This window comes from Echiichthys vipera (assembly GCF_963691815.1).
Source record: "Echiichthys vipera genome assembly, chromosome: 8".
Lineage (NCBI taxonomy): Eukaryota > Metazoa > Chordata > Actinopteri > Perciformes > Trachinidae > Echiichthys > Echiichthys vipera.
Genome location: NC_139833.1, coordinates 13,290,594 through 13,313,750, shown reverse-complemented (window position 1 = coordinate 13,313,750; position 23,157 = coordinate 13,290,594). Strand labels below are relative to the sequence as shown.

Sequence of the window (23,157 nt, the reverse complement as noted above, 5' to 3'; positions counted from 1 at the left end):
GACACCCCCACCCCCACCAAACCCCCCGCCTCGGGGTCAAGGCTGAGAGTTAGGTGGTGTCCTGCAAAGCGCCGACACACAGCCACGGTCACAAGATTAGCCGGAGAATGTTAATCGCCGAGGACAAACACATACGCACACATATTAACATATGTCAGGGATTTGTGTGCATGTATGCAGTGATTCATCCTGACGGGTGGAGTGTGTTGATTTATGGCTGCAGAGGCCAACGGTCAGTTGTTTTGTCTGTGTAATGTCGCAGTAATGCTTAAGGAATGACCGGCCAGCCTTAACCTTGAGGAATTGAGGCGATACGGCCAGCTGTGCAGGCAGAGACCTGCATGGGGAATGACGACGTGTCACCTGGGCTTTCCCCTACGGAAACACACATGCGGTGAAAGGTTCCCGCTTTCCTCGTAATCTGTTCCTCCTCAAAACTCATTAGTCTTGTCTGGGTTCGTGTTTGTGTTTCACGCTGGAGTGTTATGTGTGACCAGGATTGGCTGCTGTGTGTGTGGCACTTTTGCGTGTGTGCACACAGTACAAAGCGTTTAGCCCTCAGGCAGTAATCCCCTCCTGCTCCTTCACATGCTCCTATATATACTGCCCACAGACCCTTTCTCTCCTGCCCCCTCCCTGGCTGTAAAACACATCTGTAACTTTCACAGCTCCCATACAAAAACACTGACTGTCTGTCTCTCTTTCAGCTGTATTCACTCTTCTTTCACCTGCTCTCTTTCACCCTGCTATCCATCTTTCACGTTTTCGCCTTGTCAGACAGTAGCAGTGAGTTTTCATACCTTACACTTCATGCTTCTTACATGTTTTCTTACCGATAAAGAAATACTGTAATTGTATTCAAAGAATAATTTGTGATATTAGTGAGTGAGAAGTCATAGCATTAAAAAAAAAAATAATTCACTGTTTTATACAAATTGGGTCTGTGCAATAAGGGATTATTATTAGTGTTTTGTTTACACTCACTTTTGGTTTTACCTCTAAAGTGGTTTAGTTTAATCCGGCTTAACTGCTTGTTTACATCCTGTCTGACCACTCGTGTTTCTTGCCCCATCAGACTTCCTTTTAGTAATGGAGTCGCAGTTTTTCTAGGCCTCAGTCATTACTTCAGTGAGCCTAACCTTATCATAACTGATTAATTGCCATGTGGAGTGCAAATGATAACCAGAAATAGAAAAAACAAGTCCCACGTTGGAAGAGGCTGTAGTTATTTTCCTCTAATCAATATTAACCAAAAAGAAATGAAAAGTATTAGTAAGCCATTCAATTCTATTAGTAAACATTCATTTAATTATTTACTGTTTAAATAAGGCTAGGTATACCTCAAAACAATCCTTTCTAAGTGCCACACTTGAAATATGAACATGTTTTTCAACAAAGAAAAAATGTATTTAACAAAAGAAGCTGAAGTTCTCAAATGTTAAAACTAGTCTAAACACAAGCAGCTGTACACAATTCAAATGTGAAAGAATTAGCAAGATTTGGATTTAAATCTGGAAGTATGTGCTGTGGCTATATTACATGACAGCTTTATCAATGCAAAGTAAAAAATAATGACAACTTTAGTGATTTAAACCCTTTTCACACTGGAATAGTATTTCCTGGGGACCTCTAGTACTCGTCTGTGAGCTTTATCCTGTGCAAATCTGCCATATGTGTAATTTAAGGGGTTAAAAGGGGTTAAATCACGAGGTCATGTGAGAATAAGGCTTTAGTGATTAAGATCCAAATCAGCGATTTCAGTCTATCTTCCCTCATTTCCTGTTTATATCTCCAGTGACAAAAATAAAGGTTAAAGGCCAAAATAATAACAATTGTCTTATTGAATCAGAGTTCCAAGAGATATTTCCAATTCTTAGAAATCTTCCAGTGTTATGTAGGCTGACTTACTGTGCTGTTAGTTGCTACACAGCTTCATAAACTGAAGCAACAAACTTGTTTAAAAACATTGTTAAAACACGGTTCTGATGACTTGTGGTTTGAGTGTTTTGATTTCATCCACAGGCCCAGACTCATCCTCGCTGCCTTTCCCTCACCACACACCACCTTCCATCACCCTGTCTTTAAGTATTTTGCTTCTGTAAAAGCCATGGCTCTCTTTACTTCTTTTCTTTCCCCTCGGCCCATTCAATAACTGCCACCCTCCCTTTCACCCTCTCATCCTGTCACCACTCGTTCTGTTCACGGTTACAGGGAGACCCCCCTAACTCTGCACTCAACCCAGTTAATGAGGGAACACTAAAGTATACAAGTCCTTACAATAACACACTTTTCCTCCAGAGCCATGAAACACCAGTTTTTTCCCCCCTCCCTCCGTCCTCCATTCAGTCCATTAGCCTCCCGATGTTTTTACACACCCTAAACTCTCTTTTGGGAAGAGAATCCACTCGCCCTGTAGCACTCATACAATCACCAACGCATGAATGCAACACACTTGACTTTTACTTACATTCCTCTTTTCATTTTACATTCCTTCTTTTTGTCTTTTATGGGAGCGCTTTCTCTTTGTTTTTTTCTGTACTGTATCATCCTGTAGCTGCATACACTCCATCCCTGACAGGCCTCAACACTAACTTTTAAAAATGGTTGCCAGGCACAAGCTTTTTGTTGCCGAAAAACTGTAAAAAAGGTTGACATTTTTAGTCAACTTACATTTTGAGATACTATGCAGTTTAATGTCTACCTAATAATGAAACTGTGACATGAAGCGACCCAAAAATGTACACATTTCCTTTTTGTTTTTCATTCATCTGTTTTTTCAGCAGTTAAATTATTTTGCACGTGTGTTCGGGATGTTGACGGTTTAGTTGAACTTCTCACCCCACAGTCAAACAACTTAAATTGCTTCGCTGTTGTCGCTAAAGCAGTTGCCTTTGCACATGCAAGGAAATGCATGTACAGAGGGTTGTCACATGCAGTCTGGTTCCAGTTCTGACTGTAATGTAACAGCTATATAGACATATATAAATAGTCTATGTGGAACAGTGATGTGTACTGTATCTGGTATGTTTTTTCCACAAAAAAAGAAACATTTCCACATTGAAATCTTTAAAAAGGTATCTACTCCTTCTACCTCATTAAAAGGTCTATCTACTCTTCTCTCCTACTTCACTGAGAGCTAATTCCCAGTGTTTGTGCACTTACGACTTTCTCCATCACACTTGTATAAGTTGAAACTGCACATACAACATTTTGCACAGTGATGCTGAAACATTCACCTTAAGGAACATGAAGAAAATATATGTTTGAGTGGAGGGAGACTTTAAAAAATGGGTTCAAATGGTGGAAACCAAAGGCCAAGAATTGATTGCCAATGGCCACCTGGCAACTGTTAGTGTGGAGCCCTGCTTGTTTGTGTCTTTGGGATTGTTGTCCAGTCATTGTTTATGGTCTTACAGGAACCCATATACACAGAAACTGTCCAGTTTGAAATGGGGCCAGACATGTTTATGTCCTGCAGAAATATTTACACCCATTACCAACCGCATTTCACACACATCCAGGCAGATTTACACGCTTACTTAAAAACCTCAGGTCACATATGTACACTGACCCTCAAGTGCTGCCTTTATTTATGTATAATGTACATAGTACATATGTATTCAGTGGATGTTGCTCAAACACTCACGCCTGTATAAGAGGCCTAAACCACACTATAACATATTGTCCATAAATAACACATAAATAAGTCTGTTTCAGCAGTGTGAAACTGTGATGGAGTGTACCGCGTAAAGTTTCATGAGCTGGTTTCACACTCAACTAGAAGAGAAGTAACAGATGATCCCTATGAGTGCCTTGTGACAGAGAGTGATGTACATTCCTTTACTCACATTTACACAACACAGTGAAAGTGTGAAATCCAGAAAGGCCAGTGTCAATGAGAGCATGCTTTGACGGTTTATCCATGTGAGACTTTTAGTTACACTTTGTCACAGAGGCTGGTTCACATGGGAACCATTGATCTGTGACTGAGTATGTGTGTGTGTGTGTGTGTGTGTGTGTGTGTGTGTGTGTGTGTGTCTGTACAATCGACTCCTCCCTGGCTCTTGTCTCCCCAAATGAGTGACTTGGAACTTTCCAGCTGTTTGTGACAGCTGTGTGAATGGAGAGAGATCCACAAAAAAAAACAAAAGAAAGAGGAACGAATCAAAGAATGAGAGGAGTGAAAGACAAGATGATTGTGGGTCTGAAAGAGATTAGAGTTGTAAGGAAATCTGAGAGCTCTGTGTGTTGCATGTGAGAATGCATTTGAGTTTGAGCCAGCTGTATATCACAGTGCTGTACACTTAGTGGGTTTTGTGTGTGTGTGTGTGTGTGTGTGTGTGTGTGTGTGTGTGTGTGTGTGTGTGTGTGTGTGCGTGTGTGTGTGTAGCATTTGAAGAAGGGTTCATATCCTTTAATTATGTAAAAGTACATAAATCTAAAAAAAACCTGTCCATTATAAGCAATATCCTACATTCAAATTTATACTTGTAGCCGACTATACTAAAAACAATGTAGGGATGTCGGGGTTAACAGATTTTGCCATAACGGTTACCACGGTTACATACCATCACGGTTTCATAAACTCTAAGAGTTGTAGAAGCTACGATATCTATGGTATCCTGAAATATGAATTGTTGCCCATGCGAGTCATATTAATTTTGTGTGTGCAATGCAATCTCCTCGCGAGTCACGTTACGTGCGTGCGCGCGCGTGTGTGTGTGTGTGTGTGTGTGTGTGTGTGTGTGTGTGTGTGTGTGTGAGAGTCATTATGCTGCACACCTGTGTTTAGAGAGTAAACATGTTCTAGTAGAAATGTCTAGATGCAACGATGAACTTGATTCACTTTGGGAAATACGCTCAGTCACCACTCATAGGCCAATCGGTCATTTGAATATGAAGCTAACGCTATCAGTTAGCTTAGCTTAGCACAAAGACCAGAAGCACCTAGGCTACGGGCACCTTTATGGTGTTAATTATTGAACTGTAGAAGTGCTGTAGGTAGATTTTGTTACCTTCGGACAGAGCTTGCTTTTCATCCTGTTTGCAGTTTTGATGATAAGTTTAGCTAACTGGCTGCTAGGGGAGCATACCTATGTTCCCCGTTTCCTATGTTCCCAGGTCCCTATGTTCCCCGCATTGTATGTGACATAGGACCCTTTTCCCAAAAAAGGTCCTATGTTACCCGCTTTGTTTGTGACTGGGGAACATTGGACCCTTTTTCAGAAAAGGTTTATGTGGTTTATTGATCTGATGAGGATTCATCATCTGGGGAACATGAGTATCTGTAACAAATTTAAAGGCAATCAACCTAATAGTTGTTGAGATATTTCAGTCTGGACCAAAGAAGTGGGCAGATTGACATGGCTTAAAAATACAACATTTCCCTCTGAAGTGTAGCAGAGTAGAAGCATAAAGAAGCATAACATGGAGTGTGTGTGTCTGTGCTTTTGTGTGTCCCACATGACTGGGGCAATGTGAGTTATTGTCAGAGTATAAACCAGCAAAGTTGTGTCCGCCTGATGTTTCAGCTGTCATTTAAGTGCAGGTATGTTAAAACTCTTTCCACGATATGGCTCCATAAGGACTCTGCTTGAACGAGCACAAGCTTGACATGTGCTCATATACACAAATACACACGCAGACACACACATCACATTCTGTGGTCATGCACTCAGAACCATGGTGGATTTATGGGAACAGCCGCTTCCAAAAAATCTATTATTTCCATGTGGTTCTAATGCACTCGCGAGCTGCCAAAAGCTGTGTGTGTGTGTGTGTGTGTGTTGGTACAGTATGGCGTGTTACCTACTGTATAGGATCTCAAATTAATTTTCCCCTTCTTATTAGCTGTTTTTCCTCAACAACAGTCCACTCCACCCTTACTTCTCCAGAGAGTGGGAGCTTAACAACCTCTGTTTTAATGGCCGGGTGATTTCATAAAAGTTGAATGTGTGGCGCTGTATGTTAAACTCTCGCTGTGTTTCTGTCCTCCAGGTGTGTGGAGGAGGTACGTTGGACTCCAGGGCAGAGCAGTGCGCAGCCTTTAACACCCAGGAGTTCATGGGTCGCCTCTACAACTGGGAACCTTTCACTGAGGGTGAGGACTGAGTTAACACACTCACGGCAGTTTAGCTGCACAGTGGTTCAATGTGATAATTATAGGCTTACTGCTAGAATTAAATGCTCAAAGAAGGGAGGGGAGGGAGGGTTGAAAAAGCATCAGTAAAATGTGTGATTAAGTGAGTTATATGTTGCTCTGGTATTAGTGTGTTGGAAGGCGTTTTGCTGCATGCCCAACCCACCACAATCCCTCCTCTCATTGGCCTGCAGTACATGAAGCGTCAAGGGTGGTGAGAGTCAAGAGGAAAAGAGAATGACTGGAACTCAGTTTGCTTTTATTCTTTGCACAAAAACACTCTTTTTCCTCTCGTTTGTCCAACATCTCTCTTCCTCTCCTGCCAAGTTTCTCCTCCCAGCTCTGACTAAGCACACAGATTCCTACTGAGTGAGATAAAGACAGACAGAGAAACACAGAGAAGGGGAGGTGAGAGGTGATGGGATGCAAGTGTTTTTGTCACATGACCACTGGGAACAAAGGGAAACAACGTGGCTTGTGCGTGTGTTTCTCCGAGCTGTAAGTGTGAGCGTGTCTGCAAGCTTGTTTACTTTTGTGTTAACTGTACAATAGTTCAGCGCAGTGGAGATTGTGGCTGTTTATCTTTGCTTTCCAATGCTGGAGGGAAAAGAAAGAGAAAACACTTAACAGATATTTGAGGAATTTCAGAGAAAGGAAGCGTTGATAGAAAGAAGAGGGCAAACATGCGGGGGGTTGGGAGTGAGAGATTGGAGGAGGGAGAGAGAGAGAGAGAGTAGAGAGAAACACAGCTGTGAGATGTTATCAACAGTATTTGTCATTAGACTAAGACATAAGTGTATAAGTCTCTGTGTATTTATTGGAACGTATGCTTGTACAGTAGATGAATGGCTTAATGGAACTGAGATAGCATGTGGAAAAATGTTTGTGCATGTATGTTTTTGTATCTGTCTTTCCACTTGTGAATACTGTATCAGCTGGCTGAAATTTCTCAACACATACTGTGTAGAGCCAGACACACTACAGTAGTTCCGCAACACCGACCACATACAGTGTTTTGGCTTTATTCTGTCTGCGTCTTAATGCACAAATATGCACAATATACACAGAAATAAAAACACAGCAGAGCACGTAACGCAGACAAGATGTCATGAAGACACTGCTCATAGTTTTGAACCCACAGAGAAATATCACCCGACTCTGCACTTAGGAGCATATTGGCGCCTTTCGGCCAATTGTTTTTGTTTTACGACCTGCAACGCTTACTTTCCCTATCTTGTCTGCCTCGTTTCCAGATGCAGCAGGCAGTTGTTTTCAGTGCACATGCTCAGATAAAGCCACTGTACATAACCTGCTCAGCACAAAACAGCAGACAAAGTTAGTGAGTAGCTGATAAAGAAAGTTGGACATTAGACAGCCAAAGGTTATTATGATGTATTGCAATTTTGTAACAATATATTTTGTGAGTACATTTTCTGCTAAATCAACCAAGAAGATAGTTTTGGATAAATTAAGATGATGGGAATGTCTGTTTTGTGTAATCCAGTGAATAAATTAGCTGGCGAACCAAGAAATTAATTAAACTAGAGACCATATTGTAATATTACGTGGCAATGTGGTGGTGGGGGGTCGCTAAGGCCCCTTTCCTACTTTCTGCCCCCCTACTTCCGGCGCCCTTGCTCAGACTACACCGATCTTCGAACTCTGCATTCATTTTGATGTCAACTACACAACTATAAAGTTTTGTGATTGCATTTTGCACCATCGCGGTGACAAAACCTGGATAGACATATAAACCCCCTGGCAAAAACCTCAAAACCGTCTCTGTGGTGTTTCCTATTACAGTAGATGTCTCCAGAACCACATTTTGCCCTGATGACACACACACACACACACACACACACACACACACACACACACACACACACACACACACACACACACACACACACACACACACACACACACACACAAACAAACACACACACACACACACACACACACACACACACACACATACAGACACAAGGGGAAAACAATACCACCTAGATATACTTAAGAGTCATCTCTAATGGTAGACACATTTTTCTTACAGTAAAAGCTTGTCAGTGTACCAGAATTTTAAACTTTGATACAATATTATCATAAAGATACTCAATACCACGGCATTAACAACCTGCACACAGTGCTGGTTCACAAAAATTCACATTCCAACACACAGCGGATTTTCTTCCCTGTTGTGTCATTTGTGCCTCCTTGGGTAGAAAATCTGCAGTTCTTTATCGGTTCGATACTTTCAATAATGCCAAATGTAGACATTGTTTTGTTTTGAAACGTGGTATTGAAAAGCATTCCTATTTATACGAATGTGAGTGTCCTGGATGTACTCAGGTCGCCTCTCTCCCGGTATGAGCAGGCTATCCCCCCTGTGAAGTGTTTATGTATAATGGATAGATTTCATAACTTATTTCTATCATTTGTGTAAAAGGTCAACACAGAGGGAGTAAACCTTAACGGCTGTTCTGATATTTTATGGTTTTGTCAGAGGAGTATCAGGCTTTGAGGATGCAGGCCGATCTAAAAAACGTATGCTGTACATCTGTACCAGGAGCCAATAGCAGAAGTATCAGCTGGAGTCGAGCTGTCTGCATAAACACACACAGGGGCTTTCCTTTAACCCACCACCCCCCTGTCTCTGTGTGTTTGTGAGGGGAAAGAGGGAGATTACTGTATTCATCCTGAATTGAGCTGCTCTTAAGTTCTCTCTTTCTGCTGTGCGCCCTTGCCCCCTGCCCCACGCAAGCTTTTTTCAAACAGCACCTCCTTAAGATCCGCTGGGAAAAGGAGAAGGTCGAACAGAGAGAGAGGACAGGAAGAAAAACAGACATTCTCTTGTATGGGGGGTGGGGGGTTGGTACATCAGTAAATCGTGGTTATGGCATTAGAAACACAGTTGTTACATTTCTGCGATTTTTGGGATAAAATAAGCCGCCAAATGGAAGATGTCACATTAATTTGTGTTGAGGACTCTGATGGGAGTAGATACAGTCTTGTATGTGTTAGGTATTTGCAGATGACGTCAGCTGGGTCGGACACACTCGATTTGGGCTGGAGATGATCCTTTTCCACTCTGCTAAGTAAACTGTATCGCACTGTTTACGTCAGTCCGGTCGCATTGGCTACAACCCAAACCTTCATATCTAACTTCCCATCAACACACTGGAGGCTGCGCGTAGTGTGTGTGTATGTGTGTGTGTGTGTGTGTGTGTGTGTGTGTGTGTGTGTGTGTGTGTGTGTGTGTGTGTGTGTGTGTGTGTGTGTGTGTGTGTGTGTGTGTGTGTGTGCGTGTGCGTGTGCTCCCTCTCCAGCTGCACTCATCTGTTTAGGACTTTGTTCAGCGCTGCATGTGTTTTACAAAGTATTTATTTTAAAATGTGTAGTCTCTCGCTACTCAGTGTTTGATTTTGATTTTTTGTCTCCAAGGTGACAGCCCTGTTATGTATGAACTGCAAAGTGCCGTGGCCTTTGGTTTGGAACTGTAAAGTTAAACTTTAAAGCTGCCACTACGGTTAGAAACCACAGGAGTGATTCAGTTTAGTGCTAATGTTTCCCCCCAAACAAGCTGCACTCTGAGCAGCAGTACCTCTCTAGTTATGTAAGCTCTGCACGTGTAGGTATTGTTTTACTGGAATATTCCCTTTTTTTCAGGCCTCATCCCCTCTCTGCGCACCCATCCTCCCCTCTTCCTGTCCCACTGCCTCTCTCTTTCTCTCTCCCTGTTGGAGTTTGTTTAGACGGAGAGATAGTGGGGAAGTATATTTAGACAACATATATTCCACTGTCTGAACACTAAGCTCTGAGAGGGAGAGAGGGAGAGAGAGACAGTGTAAGAGATCGAGGCAAAGAGAGAAACAGAGAAGAGGAGTAGAGACAATTGTAAGATAAAGGGGCTAAAATAGAGAGAATAATGAAAGATGATTAGGAGTTTGAGAGTATTCAAACATGACTTCAGGGCAGGAGGAAGAGGAGATGGAGAGTGAGGGAGGTGAGGAGGAAGCATACACAGAGAGGCAGAGAGTAGATGAGTGGCAACACGTCTTCCCCTCTCTTTTCTGTCACTGTCTCCAGTCTAATCTCTCAAAGATAACTATGACAGACAGAACAAGGGTGGAGAGAGAGAGAGGGTGGGAACACTGCCTTCATTTTTCTTTCTAAATATGTACTGTATATCTGTCTCGCTGCAATTATCAGACAGTAGCGAAAGAATGGTGGAAATAAGTGGAGAGTTTAAGAAAGTTTGGCTCATTTGGATGTCAATAATGGGAAGTCCTCATGCTTTCACACACATTATTGTACAGTAGTTATATGCAGCTAACAACATGTGTTCAACAAAATCAGTTAAATTTATAAAATATATTAGTAAAATAAATTCAAATACAATTTTTATCCCACTTTTGTAATAGCAAGTATTTTAAAAGAGCCGTGTCCTTGTCACTAAATCCTAATACAGGAAACTGCTAAATGTCCGAGTCATCTTAAGGTCTGACAAAAATAAAACTGTTTAAAAACAGTAAAATCATCTTAATTTTTTAACTACTAATGTATTTTTTCTAAATGAAAGACATTTTGTTCCCACATTTTTTAAATCTCAGAGAATCAGAGAATTTCCGCATATGCTGATGACATATTGTTGTATGTTAGTGAAGCACTTACTTTTCTGAAGTTTTAGATAATTTTACAGGATTTTCATACATGTTTCCAGCAACAACGTAAGCTGATGAGTCTGCTACTTTTCCCTTCATTATTGCTGAGCCGATGTTAACCTATGCTGAAGGACCACGGCTACATTTCCGGAATATATTTATAAGCAAATTGACATACCTAGTACATCCGTTCTTCGTCATTGAGATAATGCTTGAGTCACTTAGCCCTCCCACTTAAATACTTTGTATCCTTCTGTTCTGTGGTGTCCTGGTGAAATGGAAACCAACTAAATAAAAATGTTCTGTCTGGAGATTTGTTATATTCACGTTTGTTTACTTGTGTGACTTGTACCTGGTGAAGCGTAGTTGTACTTCAACGTAGACATTTCAAGGAACCGAGATTTTGTGAAAGCATATGGATTTACTTTGCCTTCACTACATACTTGGACACACAAGGTGAAAGCAGGGATCTGGTATTTGACCTTTAGTCTTTGTTCTCAGCTATCTCCTATTAAGATCTTGACTTTGAAGATGGCAGCGGCTTTGGGTTACCTGCTGATGATGACTTATTGAAGCGGGCGAGGAGATCTTTCCATGGCGAAACAATCTTCGGTGTTATTATATAAAAGCGGCATTGTTGCAATATCAGAACTGCAATTTGATTACTTTTAAAATGTCAAAATATTTCACAAAACACAGTGTTTTGGGGAGAAAGCATATTTTTCAGACTGCTTTAAAGATACTTGCTAGCAGTTTAACCACAAGAAGAAGAAGAAGAAGAATTACTTTATTTATCCCGCACGGGGAAATTTAATTTTTTCACTCTTACTATTACACATGTTACACACACAGGCCCGAAATACACACATGCACAACCAGGACCTATACATGCAATTAAGGAGAGATGTTAGAGCGAGGGGGCTGCCAGTGACCAGCGCCCCGAGCAGTTGGGGGTTCGGTGCCTTGCTCAACAGCACCTCGGCAGTGCCCAGGAGATGAACTGGCACCTCTCCAGCCACCAGTCCATGCTCCATACATGGTCCAGACAGGGACTTGAACCAGCGACCCTACGGTTACCAGCCAAGTCACCTATGGACTGTGTCATACTGTTATATAGAATTCGTTAGTGGTCACATTTCTTTCGTAATTTTGCGGAGAAATATAACACCTCAGTGAGATGTCATAATTACAGAAGCACAGAATTTGTCCTTTTAACCTTTGAACTCCTGGTTACCTTATCTGTGACCCCTTACTCATGCAATAAGCTCATGTTTATAGCTCTATTTCACACACACACACACACACAGACACACACACACACACACACACACACACACACACACACACACACACACACACACACACACACACACACACACACACACACACACACACACACACACACACACACACACACACACACACACCAGCTCTGCCTAAGGCCTTTAACCCCAGTTAGGCCCCCAATCTGTAACCTCAAAGAGGATGACGAACACTGGAGCCACTCTTTGTCCCTTCCTGTCTTTATCACCCATCCCTTTATGTCTTTCTGCCTTCTTTTATTTTTAAGTTTCTTTTCATTTTATTTTATTGCATTGTCGGACTCTCATTTTTTTAGTATCAGAATCAGAGATTGGGTAAACAGCTAGCATGGCTCTGTCTAAAGTTAGAAAATGCACCTACCAACACCTCCAAAACTCACTAAACACATTGTGTCTTGATTCTTTAATCCTTATATAAACAAAGATGTAAAAAATCTGTGTTTTTAGAGGGAGTCAACTGTTACAGACATAAGATTGATATCTTCTCATTTCACACTCGGAAGGAAAGCAAATAAGCCTCTTTTCCAAGATGTTCTTTAATACCAGCTTATTGTATTTCGCCACACAGACACTCTTCTTTCTCCACATTTTTTGCTTGCACCCCACCCTTCATTCTGTAATGAGATCCTCTGTATTCTCCGCTCGTGTATTTGTCTGCCTATTCTCTCGGTACTGAAGGACTTTAATTTCCTCTTTTACCTTGAAGCTGTCTTCTCTTTCTCTTATTCTTCCCTTCTGTTCTCTTTTTCCAAGTACATCTTTCCCTGCTGTGTGTGCCCATTGGGTTCCTCTCATAAATCAAACTTTCCTCAGGCTTATGTTTACACCTCTCCCCTGGGTATGTATCTCCTGGGAAGGTGCAGCAGTGAAGTGAGCAGCGGGGGAAATAGCTAATCATTCTGGTGCTGTCTGACCGTCGGGGAAACCACATGGAAAGACATTCATCGCACAGCTGGGTCTTCTCCACGCCAGGCAGACGCACAAAGAAACTACACAGACTCCTGCAGAAGATCTCACAGTCGCACGCACTTTTTAAACAATACACCGTGCAATAATACTCCTTTACTCCGTATTTGTGTTGCAGTTGGTGCGGAGAAACAGTGTGAGCTGACCTGCAGACCTGCTGGCTATCGTTTCTATGTCCGTCAGGCCGAGCGTGTCAGAGACGGGACGCCCTGCTTCAATGTCAGCTCCAACGACGTGTGTGTAGAGGGGCAATGTCTGGTGAGTGCATTTAAATGTGCATGTGTGGTAGCTTCAGGTGTCTGAGCCCAACTCCATCCTGTCTAACCGGAGTTGACAAAGTCCAGAAGTCTCACAGTCTGGAGGCTGATTTAATCCTGGCATTCAGATTCAGAGTGTCTCCAATCTTTTTTTATTACCCTGCTTCGGGGCCTCTGTTCTCTGCCTCTTTCTCTCATTTGCACTCTCAGATTTTGCCCATATTCCCCACTTCTCTTTCTGGCAGGAATCTGGCCAGCAACAGTTACCAATTTACACAAACAACAGTGAAGTAAACACTGGCTGTGGATGTGAAATGTCAACCACACTGGAATAGCTTTTCTGCGCTCTGTCACCACCCCTCCTCCCACATCTCACTTGGTCCTCTACCCCACTTTTTTTCCCCCCTCATTGTCTGACCCATCACTCAGATCTTTTCACCTTCTTCTTCTCCTGCCAGACCGAGGGTTGCGATGGGGTATTAGGCTCTGCCTCTGTGATTGACAAGTGTGGCGTGTGTGGTGGGCGGGAGAGTTCCTGTCAAAAGGTGACGGGAAGCTTCCAGAATGCCACCGTTCCCCTTGGTTACCACAAAATCCTGGACATGCCACCTGGAGCTACGTTCATTAACATCACAGAGAGACGAGCCAGTCCTAATTACCTGGGTAAGAACTAATAGAAACAAACGGTGTCATGCACACGCACACACACACACACACTTTAAAAAAATGTTTTACATAATAATAATCGCAGCTCAGAATTGCAGATTTGGGAATGAGATTTGGCCCATGAGCACGTGTGTGTTGGCTTGAACTGTAAATTTTGTGGTCTCACAGGCTCCGAGCAGATAAAGCGTCTATTGTTAGAGCCCATACGGAACCAGTGAAGTGTGTATGTGTGAGTGTTTGTCCTCCTGTTTGGTAATGAGACAGCACTCCAAAGTCTGTGCTAGTCTGTCTGAGAGTTTGTTTGAGCTGTTTGGGGTTTTCCTAAGAATTCCCCAATTTAGTATGTAGACTAAACAAGGTCAAAATAAGAAAAGAAAACTTAACCCAAATATTGCTCCATTCCTGCCGCTGGACCTTCTAACATTTTACCCTCATTTCCCCAGCCATGAGGAGTGGCACAGGGGCTTCAGTGGTGAACGGGCGTTGGGCTGTGGACCCTCCAGGGGAGTATCAGGCAGGAGGGACTACCTTCACCTACACCCGACCTAGAGCACAGGCAGAAGGGGAGGAAGAGAAAGGCGAGTCCCTCAGGGCTCCAGGACCCACCACCACACAGCTACAGCTATATGTAAGTACAGTTTCTTTTAGCCCTGTCAGCAAACATGAGGCCAAATTAAGGTAATGATAAGAATCTCAAACATATAGACATGTGTTTACACCGACTATTTCACATCTCTATAACATTGTCGTAAGCCCGAGGCTATGCTTTCCTGCTCTCTGTCAAGATCTTCCAGATATGCTGCTTTATTTTAGTATTATTATGGGATAAAGAGAGTTATGCTTAAGCTTAGCCTGAGCCACATGAGACTACCAGGTGCTTAATAATAACAGCTCTAACCTCAGACTAAGATCTTATTAAAGAACAGAAGTCATCTGCAGCTTTACATCCAGTAGCTACAGGGAAGAAAGGGGTAAAAATAGCAAACATCCACAAAATCCAAAGTTTAATCTTCGCTTGAATCACCTGCATTTTTAAGGCTTTATGGGATTTTGAAATAAGACATAAAAAGACTAAAAGTCAATAAACATGCCATTGGCACAATGAGGCTTTACTGCTCATTACATGCTGGAAAATAAATTGTTGGATAGAAAAATAGAAGCACAAGTCTATCTTTAGAGCCTTGATACCGATGGCACAAAAGTTTGACCACAGAAAAACCTATGGAAAAGGGCTGGGGTTAATTCAGTATGGCCATTTTTCGTCTATCAATGCAATCGTATCGTTTAAAATCATATATCAAGATATTGTAATTCACAATTATGTTGTCGAAATTGACAATAACAAGCACATTAACTCAAAATACTCAGAAAATTTTATCTGAAATAGACTAATGAGGGAATATCATTTAAAAATCGCCGTTTTGGTTTTAATTATCCAATAGGGTAGATATAGGAATATTTTGTAATTTCGCTTTACATGCTGATCCTTGTGTCCAATAAAATCATTAAATTGATGCCTTTGCATTAAGTATTTACTTCACACAGGAGTATACACAAATAGGCTTGTGGTTACCATGTGGTTATTTCATATATGTAGACTATTTACTTTAGCTTTAGCTTAGCTTAGCATAGCATAAAGACTGATAATAGCTAGTCTGAACGTCCAAAGGTAACAAAATCTAAAGCTTACTGGTTAACACATTACATATAACACATTATAAAATCCCAAGTGTAAAAACGATATGTTATGGTCTTACAGTCTGTCTTTCGCTTTAATCCCTTCGTTGCCATTCCAGTTAATTGAATGACAAAGTTTCACCAGAGTTAACAGGAGTCATCTTATTATCCCAATTCCAATGTCAGTCGGTCCTATAGTTAAGATATGTCACTCTCGAGCACAGTGTGAATTACACCACCATCTCTAGCAAAAAATAGCAGATCAAATGTTGTTGTCATGGGACTCCAGCTGATTAAGTTAGATAACCTTGGCTATGTTAAGCCTTGTGAAATGACAGTGAGGACACATAGTGGCAAGTATACACCCTGCTGATGCATCCTTGAGCCTGACACTGGTTCCCTGCCAGGGTCTTGGTGGCTGTTCTTTGGCTCCCCCTGACCTCTCATTGAACTTCTTTTTTAAGTATCAGAATCAGAGATTGGGTAAAACAGCTTGCCTGGCTCTGTCTAAAGTTAGAAAATGCACCTACCAACACCTCCAAAACTCACTAAACACATCGTGTCTTATTTCTTTAATCCTTAAATAAACAAAGATGTAAAGAATCCACAATTTGTGGTTTTAGAGGGAGTCAACTGTTACAGACATAAGATTGAAAGTACATTTCTCTACGTGGAACCGTAAAGCTGTTTTCTGGTGTTTCTTGCCGTAGGCTACTTTTCATCTTGCTTCTCTCCTTACCCTGTTTTTGCTCTCTAGATCATTTTCCACAAGGAGAACCCAGGCATCGACTATGAGTTTTATCTCCCAGTGGATAAGAAGGAGGTAGAGAGGGAGAGAGTGACGGAAAGAGAGAGGGAGACACCCAGAGAGAGGCCGAGGGAGCGAGAGCAAGGGAGGGCACCCCTTCGCAGTACGTCCATCGCACTTCAGATTTCTGATTTTCCTCTTCCTGTTTGACTACCCTTTTGACACCTTTGTTTCCTGCATGTTTTATACAGATGCACAGAGACACTGACCTTCGAACAGTCATGTTCAGCACAAAGTTCAATCTTGTCAGTGGCAGAATTGAAGCCTAGATCAAACATCTCAAGATATTTTTTTTCTGAATTACTTAATGCAACAGTACCATGAGACTGATTGGCGCGTTTATGGGTTAGGATGGGTGTGGTTGGGGGCCAAATGGGAGGGATTATTCTGCAAGTGTGTTTGTGTGTTTGTGTATGACCTAGATGGGAGGCTATCTGGTCCACATGTTGGCTGTCATGAGACCCTGACCTCATCATGACATCATTAGCGTTTGACTCACTGGCTTCCTCTTATTCTCAGTATTTCAACATTCTAGGTTTCCCCTTTTTCTCACCTCTTTATCGCTTTTTTTATTCCTCTCTTCTCCTCCACGTGTCTGTTTCCCAATGTTCACCTCTAGCCCACCTTTCCTATCCTTTCTAATTTGTCTTTATGTCAATCTATTTTTTTCTTCTCTCCCAGGTCCTCTCACTGTGTCGGTGGAAGACCCTCCTCCTCCTCCTCCTATTTCGGTCCCTTCGTTCCCCTCCTCCTCCTCCACCTCCTCCTCCTCCTCCTCCTCCTCCACCTCTGTGTTTTCTCCCCCTTCCTCGGACCGATGGACACCTGAGAGGTCACGTCCTCGAGGCTCTGCACCCAACAGGAATGCTCGGATCCCCCCTCGCACTGACCTGCCACCGGACACTCAGCCACCATTCGTGTGGAGGAGAGGAGGACTCACAGAGTGTTCTGCCTCCTGTGGCAAAGGTCAGAGTTCATAAATGCCTGCTATAACCTATATGTGTGATTTCTAGTCCATTGCTCAAAATGTTCCTACTTAATTGTGTTGGATAAATTGATGTCTCCCCCTAGTGGCCCCTAAGTGCAAGTACAAAAACATGGAATTAATGTCTTTCTTGCTCTGCATGTCCATCTATCCATCTCTGTCTCTCTCTATGTAGGTTCTCAGAACAGAGTCATTCTGTGTATAAACCGCCATACAAACGAAGAAGTCCCGGAGAGGAAGTGTGATTCTGCAGCCAAGCCTGTTCCTGAGGAGGAGCCTTGTAATGTACATCCCTGCCCACCATTGTAAGCAAAAACACAAAGTTACCCTAAAAAGATCATCTATAAACATCATGCATATTATTTCATGATTCAAAATTCTTTGGAAGCTGGTGCATTTTTCATAGCTGATAAGTACACTGCACTGTTAAGTCTTTTTTTCCATTTACTTTGAACGCTTAAAGTCTTTTGTTTTAAGGTTTTAAGACGACAAAAAATATCTGCCAGTGCGGTATGACTGTTTTATATTTTAGATGTCTCAAGATAACATAACATAAGTTAAGATAAGATGAACTTTATTAATCCTACATCAGGGCAATTCCCAGAAAAAACACACTCATTTCTGATTCTTGTACAAGTTGATTTCTTTTTTAATTAGTTATTTTACGAACAGAATGGACAAATTTTCTCTGTTAAAAAGCATAAATGAAAGAGAAAATGTTTAGATTGCCTTTATTTAAAGATAGAGTGGTGTAATGACACGTTAAAAAGCCAAAAAGGGACCCGGCATGCTTACAGAAATCTAAAAACTCATAATTTTTAGATAATGGATGACATCATTGTGTGTGCATACATGATTCGGGCTGATCTGATAAATGCATCTTATAATGAAACACATTGTTAGATGTTATTGAAGAACGTTGTGTATCTCAAAGCATGTCAGTATGTCTTATATTTGTGTGAAAATGTCACTTCCCCGTGTCCCTCTCTCTGTCTCTCCATCACTGTTTCTCTCAGCTGGGAGGCCAGTTCATGGTCAGAGTGCAGTGTGTCCTGTGGCCCCGGAGTGCAGCAGAGACAGCTCCAGTGCAGGCAGAGCTTCGGGAATCGCTCCACCATGGTCCACCCGCAGCGCTGTGCCAACCTCACCCCACCTGAGTCCGCACAGGCGTGTCAGCTCGGCCTCTGCTCCCACTGGGAGGTCGGCTCCGACTGGAGCACGGTGGGTCAATAACACCAGTACGCAACTGGGAAATGTATCTGCTGAAGGGTCTGCGTACGCAGTAAAAAGAGGACCAGAAATGTGTCTCAGAATCTGCAAACATAACACAGAAAGAGAGAGAGAGTGGGTGGAGTTGGGTTAAAATTAGAAAGAGTGCTTGTGTCATGGAGTTCCTTTCAATTTTGGCGTGGTACTTTAAATGATGGCGCTGTGTCTGTATCGTAAATTTTAAAATTCCTTCAGCATACAATTAATTAAGTTCTTTTCAAGCAAGAGACTCCCGATGACTCTCTGCCATGGGTGGGGTTGCATAAATAGTTTTTAAGATTGTAGTTCATTTATGTTTTTCAATCAATTAGTTACACATTTTGGGTAAATAGAAAAACAATATTAATCATAAGAAAAGCACACAGTGCCGACCAACAGCTTTTTTGCTTTTCACATGTTTCTGTTTTTCTGCTGCACATCCAATATTTGATCAACTCTAGGTTCATGCCCATCTGTTTATACTCATCCTTGTTTTTCCCCCCTCCGTTTGTCACAGTGCTCGGTGGACTGCGGAGTTGGGAGGAGGACGAGGAGCGTGCGCTGCCTCAGCGATCAAGGTAACGTGGTGAACGAAAAGGAGTGCAACTCCAGGGTTCGCCCACAAGGAACCGAGGAGTGCAACATGGGCCCCTGTGTAACCAACTGGTACTTCACTGACTGGTCCAACACTGTGAGTAACACACACACAAACACACACACACGCACACACACACACACACACACACACACACACACACACACACACACACACACACACACACACACACACACACACACACACACACACACACACACACACACACACAGGCAAATGAAGAAAACATCCACTTAACAGCACTTAACAGAAATCCTCAACATGATCTTCCACTTTGTCGCTCAGTGTTCGGCACAGTGTGGCCCCGGGGTGCAGAGGAGGGAGGTGGTGTGTCTGACTCGAGGAGGGGTCAGAGAGGGTGGAGGAGGAGGGGACTGTGTTGGGGACAAACCGGCAGAGATGAAGGCCTGCAACGGGGGTCCCTGTGTGCCTACAACCATGTGGTACAGCAGCCCTTGGTCACAGGTAGGATGGAGGAAATTAAAAAGGAATGAAACAGAAAATACTTATAAAGGACAGCATTTGTCCATGTTTTCACTGCAAGTCATTTCAAAATGTGTTTTTGGTTTTATGCGTTTTGGTTTGTTTCCATTTGTATGACTATAAATACATTGCTGTTTAATGACCAACATTGTTTCTTTTAGCTTCTAGACAATTTTATTGATCTATTTATTTAATACTTTATGTAGCCCTAACCTTTATAATGGTTTTGTATGTTGTTTGTTGTTTTGTATGTTTGTTTTTGAAGTAGAAGGGCAAAGGGCGATAGCTACTGTTTTCTCAGTTTAGAGATGTTTCCTCTTTTTCCAGTGTAATGTCCCATGTGGGAATGGAACTCAGCGACGAGACATCATTTGTGTCAAGAAGATGGGGAATGATTTCACTATCGCACCAGCCAGTGAGTGCGCTCATCTGGACAAGCCTGCCGCGGTCCAAGAGTGTGAGATGGGAGAGTGTGAGCCACACTGGTTCACAACAGAGTGGAGCGCGGTGAGAGACGAGGGCAGAGGGGAGAGAACTGATATGACAGATTGGACAAAATCTGTCAGGACAATTCTACAAAATAATTGATGTATTTTAATTTATGACCATATTATTTAAACTCTCTTTGTTCTCAGTGCTCTCGGTCTTGTGGAAAAGGATTACAGATGAGGGAGGTACGGTGTCTAACACCAGACAAAAAGCATAGCCATAAATGTGATTTGAACACCAAACCTAAACAGGAGCAAATCTGCAACACAATACCCTGCAGTCCACAAGTCTCAGGTGGGCAAGGTTGTTTGATGGTGTTGTGTTCAAGTGTGTGTTTTTCTTCAGCAACACTAACCTCTCTCTACTCCTCCTCTCTGTTCACAGATGAAAACTGCCGGGACCGACGTCACAACTGCGTGATGGTGGTTCAGGCCAGGCTGTGTGTCTACTCCTATTACAAGACCGCCTGCTGTGCATCGTGTACCCAGAGTGCTCAGCGTGCCAAGAGGCACTGACCGGCCAATCGTACGGACAGCCCAGGTGTGCGAGAAGTCAAGGATTAGGTCAGAAACGGCTGATCACGCCTGAAAAGAGAAGTCTGTAGAAATGAGCAGCCCAGAGAAAACGTAATCCTTGTGGTGGCCGTCAGATAACATTTAGCTATTTTCCCCTGATTCTTCAGGTAAAACACTGTGAAATCATCTGGTTCCTTTTCCCAGTTCTCTGTACGTGATTTCATACTGTCTTTTAGAACCGCTTATTCCACTGAGATCGCATCTGTTTACTTTGTGCATTAGCTTTATCAAGTTCATAATGTGTCACACAGGGCTGAGTGATGCATTTGCTGGGATTTCAACTCTTGGAGGCTGATTTCTAAGGCTGAGAGATTATAATTGAAGGTGTTCACTGAGGACACAGCTGTGTTTAAACAGCAAATTAAAAAAAATTAAGATTCTCTTTAATCTCTGGGATCTTAAAACAGATCAAATCAGACATGCATACCACTAATTATGAAAAGAAACGTGCTGAACGAATAATTACCATGTGTGCTAGATAAACTGTGTATACTGTCGTACAACGTGTTCTGAAGATCTACTGGAATAGATCTACTGCGCAGACCCCCAACTAAGACAGAAGGATCTCACTAATACGTCTTTTTCTGTTTGCCAAAACAAATTTCCTTAAGCGTCCTCTTATTTTTTTAGTATTTGGACAGATGAACCAAAGGAGTGGGGTAACCATGGCAGTTAGTGACCAAATATTTCAGAGCGAGAAGAAGTGAGATTCTTCCGAAACAAGAAGGATAATTAGACATGGATGTTAAATGTTATTCATGTCAGTTACATATACATGTAGGTCTTTTCAAAGAGAGCTGTTGGAGTTGTGTTAAATCCCACAGCTATGTTGTGATGACTCATAGATGCAGGTATGTTTTTAATACACTAAAGATGATGCTGCTCTCTATCAGACAAAAAAAATGAACTCATCAAGTGACAAGTGCTGTTCGCTGCTTTTATTCTTGTCAAAAATCGACCAAACCAAGTGTATTAGTCTGATCACAAATATACAGTTTCATTTTTTGTAATGGTCAATAATTTACTAAAATAGCTGGACACTGTTAGTTTGTTGCAAATGTCACTTAAACAAGAAAGAATAGTGCATTGATTGGGGACTATTTTCAGCTGCGCATTAACACATGTTAGTATTTATAACACAAGTATGGTATATGTGGGATTGACTCAAAATAAACTACAGTACCCGTGTTCATCTTAATGAAGGAGCATAATATAGAATATATTGGTGATGCACAGGTGTGGAAATGTAGAACGATTCGCTCCTGACTTATCTAATTTTGCAATTCCATGATAACAGCACCATGACAACTGCACAGAGGCATTAAATTACATCTTTACCTGTTTCCTCACCACATCTCAGTATCTTCTTGCATCCATTGTCACCTTCTTGGGAGGAGACAAGGAATCTGTTCTATGAGCGCCAGTGAAGCCATAATTAGGAAACCTCATGTAGACTGAGAAAGCTGCTTTCTTAACAGTAGTCTTATAATAAGTTAGCTTATGATACGGTTAAAATGCAATCATTCTGCTTTGACCTGGAAGTAAAAAAAAACTCTGTATATGTGTGTAAGTACTCTATGCTTTTTTTCTCTCTTACTCTGATATAAAAACAGTTTTTACTTTGCGCTTTTTCTCTTCCCACACCTCCCATGAAGACACACACACACACATTACACCCTGCCCACTCAAAGGTGAGGAGTCTGTATATTTGTCAGATATGTTTTAATGTCGATCATTTCTTTGAACATTGTAGGCGCTTATGTAGAGTTATTAGAAGTGTTGTTGTCGACTGCATTTATTCACATCTAACTGTCATATAACTATTTTGCATTTGACAAGAGAATCAGTGACTTTGTTGTACTTGTGAGTTTTTTTATGCGTGTGTGTGTGTGTGTGTGTGTGTGTGTGTGTGTGTGTGTGTGTGTGTGTGTGTGTGTGTGTGTGTGTGTGTTCATGTGTGTGTGTTCATGTATGAGTGTTCATGTGTGTGTGTGTATGGTTTTGCTTTGCGATCTTGGCTTTGAATGCGTCATTGTCTCTAATCCCTCGTAGTAAAAATTACTTTTTATATAAAAAGGATAGTAATTTATCTATTATCTAAAGAACATGTAATTTATTTTGTTTAAGAAGCTGTAGCAAATTTTCTGTTACCACCAGAGTTTATAAGATTGTTATTCTTTATACACAGACATTTTTTTTTATCATGCAAGAACAAAAAGCAGTGTGGAAAAAATATTATCTCAAAGCTTCATTTTAAATAAAACA

General features: G+C 41.9%; 1 protein-coding gene across 1 annotated transcript in view; it reads left to right on the top strand.

Moving 5' to 3' along the window:
- Positions 1–23,157, top strand: part of adamtsl4 (ADAMTS-like 4) — a 37,006-nt gene extending 13,849 nt beyond the window's left edge. Inside the window, exons 5-17 of the mRNA XM_083919076.1 lie at positions 5,998–6,100; positions 13,207–13,346; positions 13,804–14,008; positions 14,455–14,639; positions 16,446–16,599; positions 17,178–17,462; positions 17,657–17,786; positions 18,498–18,702; positions 19,247–19,420; positions 19,631–19,810; positions 20,156–20,335; positions 20,464–20,611; positions 20,702–23,157. Of these exons, the coding sequence (XP_083775202.1) occupies positions 5,998–6,100; positions 13,207–13,346; positions 13,804–14,008; positions 14,455–14,639; positions 16,446–16,599; positions 17,178–17,462; positions 17,657–17,786; positions 18,498–18,702; positions 19,247–19,420; positions 19,631–19,810; positions 20,156–20,335; positions 20,464–20,611; positions 20,702–20,832 (2,220 nt within the window). The 3' untranslated portion in view covers positions 20,833–23,157. The remainder of the gene's footprint in view (positions 1–5,997; positions 6,101–13,206; positions 13,347–13,803; positions 14,009–14,454; positions 14,640–16,445; positions 16,600–17,177; positions 17,463–17,656; positions 17,787–18,497; positions 18,703–19,246; positions 19,421–19,630; positions 19,811–20,155; positions 20,336–20,463; positions 20,612–20,701) is intronic.